We start from the raw sequence: 12,688 nt of genomic DNA on the forward strand, positions 1-12,688 counted from the left end.
TAGCGGTAAAACTGCGACTGTCAGTAGAATCATCCAGACCACGTCAGCTCTTCCTGGCAAACGGGCGGCATGACGGCGCTGGGCTGAAGATAAGGGTGGAAAACTGCCGGATATGATCAGGACTCCTTTACAGTACATGGAAACATGAAAACTGTGCATCCTGATGTGAGGCCCAAGGTTCAGGGAAAAAAAAGATGAATCAAAATCCCCTGAAAGAAACTAAAACGACTCCAAAATGTCTTTTCTCTTTGTAGTCCCTGATGAGATGGCGATCAAATTCTTCCACGTCCTCCTCCTCTTCTTCCTCCTCCTCCTCTCACCGAGAGTCGCCAGGGGTGAGACTCTTTCTCTCTCGCTCGCCGTCGCCCTCCTTGCGGCTGTTGAGGCTGCCCTTGAGAACCACGGAGGAGAGGATGAGGGAGCTCAGAGGGGTGGGAGAGGAGGGAGAGAGGGAAGGCGTCGGGGTGGTGGGTGAAGAAGAGGAGGTGGCAGGGGGAGTAGGGGAGGAGGACTGGCTGCCCTGCGGGGGCAGGGAGGGGGCTCGTTGCTCACGTAGAAGGCGGTGGTGTCGGAGGGCGGAGGAGAGGAGCAGGGCCTCGGCGTTCAGGCCGGAGGCAGACAGGCTTGCCAGCAGGGCCTTCGCTCGGCTGGGGGAGGCTGTCAGGGAGGGGATCGCCCCCTCCTGTGGACAATTCCTCCGACCGGGGGCAAACGGCGCCATAGGAGAGGATGCCTTGCTTGAGACGATGCCCGTTTTGACACCGTAGAGGTGCGGGTTGATACTGCAACCGTTGTTTCCCAAAGTCTTCAGGTGCAGCAGAGACAGGAGACGGGGGAGTACGGGGGAGTACGGGGGGGAAATCAAGGGGGAAATCATGAAAAGTTAAAGTCTTGAAATCGGCCGGGTTCCCTGCAGCGCCTTCCTTCATCATTACGGTCAAACATGCCCGTGCATGCATGCTTGCACACACAGTCCACGCCCACAGAGACCGGAGGAGTCCAGAGGAGACGTTGGGTTAACACTGACATGTGAGTGGAGCTGATTAAACGGGGGGAGGTGAATGTGTGGAGGAGGAGGAGGATGCTGGAGAGGCTGGACATGGACAGGTCGCTCACTGCTGCAGGGCCGCAGGCACAGGAAGTAGGTAGGCAGGGTAACAGGGTGGGTGAGGAGGGGAGGAGACACAACGAGAGACAAACACAGGAGATCATTACTGAGGTTGAAATCAGCATGTGTGATGTCCGTGTGGCCGCCGCCATCGACACATGACGACCAAACCCTGATAAACACACAATCTGCTACAGGGTGCAGAAACGGGTGACAATGCAAATCATCACTTTATTTTGAAACTTGTTTTAATGTTTACTCATTAAAAAAAGCACAAAATATTCGGAAGTATCGCCAAGAATATCAAGTCCAAGTTCTTTTATGCACTGCTGGAAGGCGTCAGGAGATGGCGCCGTTCCGACAGATAGCGTTCGATGACGCATGGATATAACAGAACCAGTTTAAAGCAACAGAATTCAGATGTGAATGGACGGGATGGAACCGGAATCTGTTTTTTGATGAGCCAAGCTTTGCTTTCATTTCCGTTTGTTGTACGAAGCAACAGGATTAAAGTTTGTGCTGCGGCTCTCAAAAGGTTTTTGGAATGTTTGCTTTGGGAATACGGGGATTGGTTCTGTCTGAAAGTCGAGCAGGTCTGCCAATCTAGACGGCGCCGCTGGGAGGCTTTCACCTGCTCTGTTGCAGTTCCAGAGCCTGTTCTGCCAACCGGCCCCCAGAGAGCGGGACTGTTCCTTCTGCTTGAGGAGCTCCCATCGAGCCCGGACGACGCATTAATTCTGCTCTGTGAGCGCAGCAAAGCAACCGGCCCTTCATCTCTTCTCTCTGAGCCAACCTGCCAAACTGCAGCCTCCAAAGATGCTCCCAACGTCCACCTCCTGCCCAGAACCTTTAACAGGCCGGCTTTACCGCCAGAAGTAATAAGAGGTCAAGAGGGAAAATGGAAATCGAGTTCTGCTGCACGAAAGTGAGTCACATTGTCATGCTCTCCTTGATTTGTGCTGCAGCAAACGGGCAGAAATTGTGGCTTTGAACTGTCTGTTCTGATCCAGGACACTGGACAGACGGATCCTCCTGCCGGGGAGTTTTTTTTGTGTTAATTTTACACCCACAACATTTACGACCAGACTCAGCTTTGACAAAAATCTCCTGATGTCGTGCAACAAAACATTCATGCCATCAGGCACTGTTTAGGCTGCAGTGAACACCCAGCAGCGCGGCACGGAAATAGTCCTTCTGCAAAGAGCACAGATGGTGCACATCTTAAAATGCAGCAGCTGCTTTACACCAGAGCCGGTGGGAATGGACGTCGTGTGAAAACCACTGACGCTAAATGTGTTTATTCAGTTATCAGGGGGTGGAACGGCTGAAACCACAGGGGTGTCCTGCTTGAAATGACTGATCATTTGGCAAGGGCAAGGCAAAAGTTTTGGGTCACATTAAGGCAGGGGTGTCAAACTCATTTTCTCCAAGGGCCACATTAGCATTATGTTTGCCCTCCAAAGGCCAAATGTAAACCAAATGTAAAAATGTAACTAAATGTAATGTCATTTAATGTAAGATAAATGTAACTACTCCTCAACATGCTGTTAAATAACTTTTATTTAACTCTTTAGCCGCCACAGTAATTACAATAAAATATTCCATTTTGATATCACTTTAAAAAAAGATAAAGCCATACTGTAAATGAGAAAAAAGTATGAACCAAAGTTTGTGATGGGAATAAATTAACACATCTAATAATGTGGAAAAGTTCCATTCAAATGGAATCATCACACAGGAATAAAGATAATCGATACAAAATCAAAGCAAAACCAAAAAGACGTCACTTTCAGGTTCAGCACCGGACAGCTCCGACTACCTATGGAGCTGTCCAGTGCTGAAGTACGCCTTCAGGATCAGCAAATTATTAATTTCCTGACTGCAGGAATTTCCTAGGACTAGGTGGCCATTTAAATAGAGGAGCTTTGTATGAACAGGAATATAACTTGGGGGGCAGAAGAGACTCTGTGGAGAGAATACTCGGCCGTGAAGAAGGGCTGCAGTCTCTGAATGCTCTTTTGGTTATTAGTCATGGAGTTGTGGTATGAAGCCACAACAGCGCGACGTGGCACCGACTTCTCATGCTGGCAATTAGCTTTGACTGTCCACCGTCCCTCCGAGGGATAACGCTTTCACACAGCTTCCTTTCACAATAATTGCTTTTGAGGGCTGTTTGTGGACAGCGTGCGTCCCGTCTGAGCGCCGCGTCGATTCTAATGGGTCTAATCCCGCTTTCATTAAACAAGTGTGGAAATGAATTCCGCTTCCGTATCACAGGCACTGAGAGAGACTGATGAGAATGAAAAGGGGGGGAAAAGAGCGGCATGCATAGATTGTACAGAAACGGGGGGGGGGGGGGGGGGGGACGGAGACGGAGACGGAGAGTTGTGCTCTTCATAGTGAATGATCAGTGATTGCTAGTGGCTCAAAGGGTGGTTCGACGGCACTGAAGAGATTCCTCCCAATCATCTCTCAGTCTGAGGCGGTCAAAGCGGCATTTCTCATTTTCAAGAACAAATTTGTGTCTGAATACTTTGACAAATTCTTTGGGGTATGTAGGTTTATGTTCACTTCACTGCTCCCCTTATATTTCCAGTTTCACTGGCATTAAGCCCCCCCCACCCCTCTGGAGGCCAGAACATTGGACTGTTGGATATAAAAGTCTGCAGGTGTTATCATGCTGGCCTCTCGGCAAGTCCATCTGTTATAGCGATACAGGCGGCGCAAAGACAGTAAAAGTGTTAACTTTTAATGAGCTTGGATGATATTCTATGATTGATTACAGTTAGAAAGTTTCTGGCATAAAAGCGCAGGATAGAGGATCTGAAGGACAAAAAGCCAGCAGAGGATCTTTTTCTTCGAGGTGTATGAAGGTCGTCATCATCATCATCAATATCATGTTTCTATGTGAAAGAACAAATTAATCGTCTTCCACATCCCCGGAACGGTAATGATCTCGGTTTTCCACCACTGAAAAATGCAAAGATCTCGCATGCATCGGCCGTCACAGTAAGAATATAACATCGATACCTGCTGCTGCCCGTGGGTATTCAGGAAGTCCTCCTTTTTGCCACTCTTAGTCTTGTCTGTGCTATTCTGCTGCAGGTGCTTCAGTTTGGAGGCAGCCGATGAATGGAGAACCTTGCCAGGATTATTCACACCCTGAGAGGGAGGAGAGGAGAGTGAATCAAACGGTGCATGATCATACACTTAATTCCTCCTCTTCAGAGCCTTCAGTTCACGCCCCACACACACACAAACATCAACTCCACACAGTTTGTTCCCAGCAAGCAAGTCTGTCCCCTGAGACCAATGATATTTTTAAGATCAGAGCTCGTGGCCGAGCGGCGTTTCACCATCTCTCAATAAAACACAACAAAGACAACAATATAGAAACGGAACAGCCTCGCTACAGGTTGCAGGAGAAAGCATGCTTAACGACATTTCCCGCTTCCTCCCGCGTGTCGGATTCAAAACAAGCTCACGCCCAGTTCGACTCTGACTGTTGTGCACAACGTTAGATGACAGGAAAACTACTGCTCGGCTGCCTGGTTTCCTCTCTTTTCATGATCTGTAGCTACTTTAAAAAATAAAATAAAATAAAAAATATGTAACGCTAACCGCCCTGAACATGCTAACTACAACCTGAACCTGAAAACGGATTGCTCGTCAGTGTGGCGAGTGCACGGACAAACGTTTGACACAAGGAAGCGAGATGGTGTTGAAATGATGAACGCGATTGAAGTCGGGAGTGATGAAATATTTGCGTGAGGACTCTGTAATCCTCGACCCGGCCCGCGGGGATATTCCCTAACTCTACATCAGAGGGATGGAAGTCATCAGTCTAGTCTTACAACCTGCAACGATTGGGTTTAGAACAACGGGGGGAATAACACGAAGGCCGTCAACACACCTCACCCCAGAGGCAGCTGAGACGAGAACACGGCAAGCGTTTGGATTATGAACGGTCTTCGGCGTCGTTGCGGTCAGGTGGAGGTTGATTTGAAAGCGATGCAACGTTCGGTAATAAGACTTCGGTGCAGGGTCAGCAGATATCTGGCTTTTGGTATCAGTCATCAATCAGATAGCAGAGTGTGAAAACTGACGATGAACATTCTTGTGTTCTAAAAGCTCAAATTATATGACTTTATGCTTCTTTAAATAACCCTAACCCTAACTTCTGAAGGCAAGACAGAATCAACAAGACATTAATTTCACAAGAGATGACGAGAAAAAAGAAGAGGAAATAGGGTACGCTCATATTACCTGTGAATTTATCTCTACCGAGTGAAACTGGCTAGATGGAAAATAAAGAAACAATTAAGTCTAGCTTTCAGAAGGACAGCAGCTCCAGCACGAACAACAGAACAGACAAACACGGAGGAAGTCTGGTGTCTGTCCCCTTTTGCATATTTCCGATTTCAAATGCAATTAGATGTCGATTTGTTGAGGGAGCAGACATCAGGAGCTTGAAAGTGAAGTCCCAGCAGTCACCCAGAGAGAAGCAGAGGAGACGGAAAAGACAGCACGCTGGTTCACAGCAGGAATCCGCACAGCAGTTCAGGAAATGAACCTGGATTGATGCTGGACTCAAAGAGGATGGCTTGGGCAGGACCGGCGGCTTCTTGGTCTCCGAGGTCGAGCCGACTGATGTCTCCGCAGCGGTGCTTTCAATAGATTCCTCGGCGTAGAGCTGCTGTGCAGTCGCATGGCCGCTGATCTCTATCAGGGTGTTCTCCAGCTCACGAATAGTCTCCTCCAAGCTGTCCAGCCTCCTGTAGGTGCTGTGTCGGATGTCTTCTATCGTTTTTCCATCCTTGGGTAAAGTGTTACCAGAAGCAGCCGATCCACCAGAATTAAAAGCGGCGCTCGCCGACTTCTGGTCCTCGGGAGCGTCGTGTTGAAGTGTGAGCACTCTGTCCCCTGTCTCCGACCCTCTCCTCAGAGCCTCCATCAGAGACTTCTGCTGGCCTGGGTGGAGCGGGGATTTAATTCTGGGTTTGGGTACCGGTTTTGAAGACTCCAGAAGGGAGCTCAGCAGCCTGTAGGCCTCCCTGACTGTTCCCACCTGCGTGAAGCGCACTAAGAGAGGCCGGTCGTTCAGCTGGACCGCAGGCACTTGTTTGGTCTGTGGTGCGATGGCGAACGTCTGAAGAGCATCTCCTAAAGTCCTGCAGAGCTCCTGGGCCTCAACAGGAGAAACCACCCTCACCTCCAGCTCTGTTAACAGCAGGGCAAAATCCTTTTTGAACCCCCCTTGATCCCGTTTAGGAGAGCTTCCAAGCAAATCCCTGCCTTTTGAAATTTGAGCCCGGTTGACGTTGTACTGACTCGTCCCATCTTGTGGCAGAGTCTCTTTTGAAGGGTCATTTGCTAAACCTTCTGAGGAAGATGGAAAACCCTCTGTCAACACGATGTTGGGGACGGGAGACAAACGCCTTCCCTACAAATGAGGAGAGCAGCGGAGGTTTAAAGTCAAACACAATGAGTCCGAGCCTCAACTCGACCGTTACGTCTGAAAAAAGAGGGAACTGTTTTTATCACCTAATATGTGATTTATGCTTAGAAAAATATTTCTCGTGTAATAATATCCTTCATTTGCTTTCCTGTCTGTCAAAGGCTGAAGCGGCTGCCGCTTGTCTGCTGGATGTGTGAGGAGGCAATTTGCTGCAAATATATTCGCTGTAACAGCTTGCATGTGACAGAAATTAATTTCCTGTGTACGCACTGGATGTCAGACGGCTGTAAAGCTTTTCTAAACGTCGTCCAGCAGCGATGAAATTTGATTGTTATATGGTGGTTATATACGGTTATTCCATCTATTGCCGACTTCCTGTTGGCTTCATCTGGACGAGATAAGAGGAGGCCGTGCGACAGCGGCGGCTGGTTGTCTCCTTTCGTGTAGAAGAGGGTTAAAGGAGGATAGAGAGACAGCGGCACTCAGGGTGAGCGTTACCTCAGCGCCCGGGGCCGCAGAGGGCCACAGGTCCGATCGGCGGCGCGGTACATTTTGGATTCTCTCAAACAACTAGGGAGGACAAAAGTTTCAAAAGCTGTCGGTGAAGAACACAGAAGATGAATAATTGAAATCACATTTCAGGCAGGCTATCTGAAACCCAAGCAGCCTTCGGGGTTCATCTGTCTGATCCGTGAGCCCTGGGTGATGATGTGTGTGATCTTTGGGCTGTCCCGTTGCCATGGTGGTGGGGGGGGGCAGAGGGACATATGGCACCTGCTGCTTGAACATGTGGTTCTGATGCTGGGCATGTCTGCTGCTGAGTTTGTGTGTCTGCAAAAGCTTTTGGCAGATTGTGGATGTAACATAAATGATAAAAAAAAAAGAGGCCCATTGTGGATAATGATAAAACATTAAGCCGCATTTTAGTTTACCTCCAATTCGGCTGCGATTTTCTCCTCCTCTCTGTCCTCCTTGTCCCCCGAGGCGAGGGTGGGGGGCGTAGATGCGGGGCGAGGGTTCTCAGACACAGCCCTCCTCAGTTTCACGTGAGGCTTCTGACCTTCAGTCTCTTCAGAGTCAGACTTCTACAAACGCAAGCATGACATTTATTTTTTTGAGCCCAGCACTCGCAGCGTTAAGATTTTATAGACAAGTGCAAAATATTTTAATCTCATAAGAATATTCTTCACAGATGCAAATGCATATGCCACAGATGAGCACAGATTGCTCTCTCTGTATAAATGCTGGGTAATATTTTAAAATGCACACCTGAGGATTGTCCTTTCGTAATTAAAACACTGTCCATATGTCAATAAATGGCTTTAATTAAAAATGCATGCGTGTACATTTCCCACTGCCCTACCTTGATGCTTTTCCCTGGGATGAGGGGGTCGCCGCTGCGGGTGATCAGGCCAGGGGAAGATGGGAAACTGCGTCTGGGTGGTGGAGGGGGAGGAGACTTGGACGGTTTTTCCGTGCGATAACGCGGTACCGTCAGCTCATCTGGGGAAAAAGGAAAGTTGGACATCATAAGAAAATACTCTGAAACAAGTTTAAAGCCATTTTAGAGCTATGAGGTATTTGTCGGTGTGATGTGCAGATGTTAAAACCCGTTTTACTCAACGCTGAACAAAACCGAGCTCCATGTGGCATTTACACATTATCCCTGAAATAATTAGTGAAACCGGTTTTCCATATTTAATTTCAGTTCAGGGAACAATTTCATGAGAATCTGACCGGCCTTGTAAAACTTTAATTTAATCAATTAGTGTGGTTAGCCTCAAAATAGCTAGATTTTTATTACCTATTCTTAACTGTTTAATAAAACTAATGATGTAGACCACAGCACCTGATTCCTACTTACCAGATCCACGTCTGGAGCCTCCCTCTTTCATAGAAAGCTTGTGCTGGGGTTTGCTGACACGGTGCTCTGGGGCCCCCGTCCCACTCTGGGGGGTCTGCTGAGAGGACGGTGTGTTGGAGGAAGGCTTGATCTGCTTGGCAGCAAAGTCCAGGTCAGGAATAGCCTTCATTAACTCGGCCTGGGTCTCCTCCAGTAACCGGTTGATGTCCTGGGCGCTGTACTGGGTTAGGCTGGCCCGCTTCTCCTCCCAGTCCCGCTCTGCTGCCTGTGAAGTGGACAGATGGATCTAAACACTGTAAACCACACAGCCGATGTTATCATGTAGCATTGGTATAGCTACGCTGTGATATGTTTGGCTAAAGACAGCAGAAATGATTCCTACCAGTCGGACCTCCATGGATGAAGCCTTATCGGCGGCGGATCGGCGTTCCAGCTCCTCCAGAGCTTTTCCTTTGTGGGGAACAGGAGGATGATTGTCCTTGTGAGGGCCCGATGGGTTCCTGTGGCCACGGCTGAAGCTGGAGTGGGGGCTCCAGTTTGACAAGCTGTTGCTCCCCCCGAGGTCATTGATGGTGATCGGTGGGCAGGTGGGGATGTCAAAATCTGAAAACTTCCTCAAGTCATCGTTGTGCTTTGATGATGGAATAGAGAAGTCCTCCTGCTTCTTCCACACACCCTCATTCACTTGTCTAGTAAGATACAGGAGACAAAATGATCCAGAAACTCTGAGAACAAAAGATCCATATCCAGGTGAAAACAATCAATAAAGCATCCCAAAAAAAACCCGGTGGAAACACTGCAAACGGTGCCAACAACTGTCAATACCGACTGCTTCGCCAACATGGCCTCCATGTACAAGATGTGAGAGAAAACTAAATTTCATTAGTTGCTCTGATTGGTGAAGTTTATCGTACCGGAAAGTGTGGCTGACAGAGAGAAGGCCGAATGCTGAAGGGAATATTATAGTCAAAAGCCCACATTAAATTAAAAGGTCCTTATTCAGGTGACGCTTCTACTAGCAGCTTGAACATGCTAAAGTGTCCGCACACATTATGACTTTAAATCTTCATCTAACAGCTCCTGCTATTTTTTTTTTAGAAGTTCGGCTCAAAACAATAAATGTTAAAAGGTGGAAATCACTGAGTTCAATCAAACAACATGTAATCCGATTTTTATTTTGCTCTCAGCGCTGCCTGTGATAAAAACCAATAATGTTCTGCCGACACACACTGCGGTGAAAACACAATTTCTGAGACATAAGTGGACTCGTATTGATTACAAATGGGCCAGTTAATGCTAGATGTGGTTCAATCCAAGCGTCACTATATATACAGAATTTATCAGATAAATGTTCTGACATCAGGAAGACATGAAAATAAATACAAGTAGAGCGGGACGGCTGCTCTCGGGGTCATACTTGCGGATGGTGGCGAGGGTGTCCGTTATGGTCTTGCAGCGTTTTAATAAGGCGTCGAGCCTGTGCGGCTCCTCTTTCAGGAATTTGACCGCCTCCACCTCCACCCTGAGCACCACCCGCATCTTACTCTGCAGGCCAGGGAACTGATCTGCAGGAGCAGGAAGAGGAGCAGCATGCTTTCTTATTCCGAGAAAAATTAATTATACTTTTCAAAGACGTGAAAGCCATTTGTGGCAATCAGACAAAACATTTCTGAACAGGCGTAAAAGGTCACGTTACTCATTAGGAAAACAAGCAAATCTGAATGTGAGTAATTAGTTTATTATAAACTGCCTGCCAGTGCCAGAGTGTGTCTCATGCCTTGTGTTTGCACGCTGTGCCAGCATGACTCACTTCTCAGCTCTGTGAGCGTTTCTCCCAGCTTTCTCAGAACAGCGGACTTCTCCTCCAGCTCCTGCACCGTCACCAGCTTATGGTTGACAGACGACTCCTTCTGGATCTCCTCCACCGACTTCTCCAGGTCGCTGAGACGGAACGGACAGAAGGCTGAACACCAGACAGTTTTTCTGCTCTCTCCGAATTTATGAAGTATTTATGAAGTTTTGGAAAAACTGAATGTTGATCGACTGGCAGTGAAAGCGGCAGCTCTGGACAGCTGAACCGGAGGAGTAAGAGCAGGTGTTTAAAAGTTTCAAGCAACAGCTAAAGGGAGAATGTGGAACAGTCTATAAAAAAAAAAGTGAGCTGTTTAATATTGAGCGCATGCCTGGGCTGGTCAGGTTTATGTCACATAAATCGGCCTTAACTTACGCAATGAATCAAAGTTTCATGTGTAATTAACCAAAATAAATTGGCCATCAGCCAGGCAAAATAACAGCCATTGATTAGCAGGGATCATCTAAGAGTTCAGCCAATTAGTCTGCAATCAAAGTGCCGCTCCAAGTAATTCAGGAACTCTTCCTCTGCTCAAAGAGGCATCCAGGAACATTTCCACACATGAGACAGAATCTGATTATTAAATCTTGAGGTCGCTCTAAGCTCTTTTTGCAGTCACTTCAATTAGTTACTGGACTGTCTCAAACCTCGGATCGTAATAAGAATCTTGCTCTCTGCCGGGCTTAATTACAGTTACAATACCACCCTATCGCTGCATCACCCTGCAGTGAACTCTGTCATCTTTGAAACATCAATAAAATAAAATCTTAAAGCAAATGACCAATAATTGCTCATTTACATACAAATAAATATTGTTATATTCATTTGTATGTAATAATCGTGCACTAAAATCCCAGCGTGACTCACTGGAGTTGTTGGATGATGAGCTCCTCCTCGTTGAGGTATTTGAGTCTCTCCTCCTCTACCAGGAGACGCTGTCTCTGCAGAGGGTCCTCCTGCTTCCTCACGGCGTCGGCCACGCGAACACTCAGCTCTGCCTCTGTCCGCTTCAACAGGGAACGCACGGAATCCTGATTCTCCAGCTGCGCACACGCAAATTGGAACGCAAGCGTTACAGAAGCTCTTCTTCCAACGGGGCCGCTAGCCTCATAAGAGTATGTTGTTATCATTTTAAAAATCTGCAGCAACAGTGGAGAAGAATCGCCTCTCATGCTTTTTTCCAATCATTTACAGCAGCCACACATTTTGTTTTACATCCTTGAGGAACCTTTTGCTTTAGTGCATGGCCTTCTCTGTCCTGTTATGCCAGGAGAACAATTTGCCCTATCTCTAAATGCTTTCAGTCACTGCTTGAGAGTTTCAACACTGGCTGATGCAGCGAGCAGTTTTTCCTCTCCCGGTATAAATCATCCAGCATATGTAATATTTCCCCTCACAAAGAAAGAAGCCTCGAGGAGGAGAGCAAAGAATGTCCGTGACAGATGCAGTAAGTGCGAACTCGGCTCCGTCTCATTGTTATGGATGAAATATTCTACAACACTACTGCATGTAATACAACTCCCAGGAATGAAAGCACCTGGTAAGCAGGAAGAGATGATTAATTATTAATAATCCTTATGCTCCAGAAAGTAAAATGAGACAACAGCATCACTTAACATTTAAAATGAGCCAGGATGAGGCAAAACACACAATTATTTATTCCAACAATATGAATGGATCCAGGAAAAAAGAAAATTTAGATTGTTTTTATCTTTCAGACCCAGAACCCTCTCCCCCCCCAGCTGCCTCTCTTTGCTGCATGCTCGCTGCATAATTCATGAGCCGCATGTAAAATTCAAGCCGCTGGTCAACAATATGGCACCAGGCGCAGGGGTCATATTCAGGCAAACACAATACGCTGTTCCCTCTGGGAACACAAGCATGGCTGCTCGGATCGCACTGCCGGTTCCAGAGGTCCGTCGACTCGCAGTCAGAAAGGGAGTAAAAGCGCTGCATGCCTATTGCCTACCTCGTCCCTGAGGAACACCTTGATCACTTCTGATCTGCAGCAGAATGTATTTAACTCATCCCCTCCTTTTACCCCTCCTACCGTAACCATCGCTTGCAGAGATGAACAGAGTCTCTTTTCTGTCAACGTTCCCTCGCGTTCATCCGATTCTGCACGCACTGTTGCATTCCCATAAAACACCACGCAAAGGCAAATCTAACGTTAATCGTTCACACGTTGGATTTCCTTCATCTTGAAAAGACGCAATCACCTCCATGTGTCAGGCGGTGCAGCAATGCGGATGTGCAGGTCTAATTTACTGACGTGAAGATCAACTGAACACCGAGGCTTGCTGAAATGCAAGTCGGAAACTCATTTTGAAGTTCCACCGCATGCAAAGTCATTTTTAGCACGTCAGTCAGCCCAATCAAAAACAATGCTACCTGATTCCCTCAAAA

General features: G+C 47.4%; 1 protein-coding gene across 1 annotated transcript in view; it reads right to left on the minus strand.

Moving 5' to 3' along the window:
• Nucleotides 1-316: 316 nt before the first annotated feature.
• srcin1a (SRC kinase signaling inhibitor 1a) overlaps nt 317-12,688 on the minus strand; it is a 52,314-nt gene continuing 39,942 nt past the window's right edge. Inside the window, exons 13-22 of the mRNA XM_068749746.1 lie at nt 11,150-11,325; nt 10,241-10,371; nt 9,848-9,995; nt 8,813-9,119; nt 8,431-8,695; nt 7,930-8,069; nt 7,499-7,651; nt 5,682-6,551; nt 4,139-4,270; nt 317-805 (exon numbers count right to left, since the gene is read on the minus strand). Of these exons, the coding sequence (XP_068605847.1) occupies nt 317-805; nt 4,139-4,270; nt 5,682-6,551; nt 7,499-7,651; nt 7,930-8,069; nt 8,431-8,695; nt 8,813-9,119; nt 9,848-9,995; nt 10,241-10,371; nt 11,150-11,325 (2,811 nt within the window). The remainder of the gene's footprint in view (nt 806-4,138; nt 4,271-5,681; nt 6,552-7,498; nt 7,652-7,929; nt 8,070-8,430; nt 8,696-8,812; nt 9,120-9,847; nt 9,996-10,240; nt 10,372-11,149; nt 11,326-12,688) is intronic.

This window comes from Brachionichthys hirsutus, chromosome 16 (genome assembly GCF_040956055.1).
Source record: "Brachionichthys hirsutus isolate HB-005 chromosome 16, CSIRO-AGI_Bhir_v1, whole genome shotgun sequence".
In the NCBI taxonomy this organism is placed as follows: domain Eukaryota; kingdom Metazoa; phylum Chordata; class Actinopteri; order Lophiiformes; family Brachionichthyidae; genus Brachionichthys; species Brachionichthys hirsutus.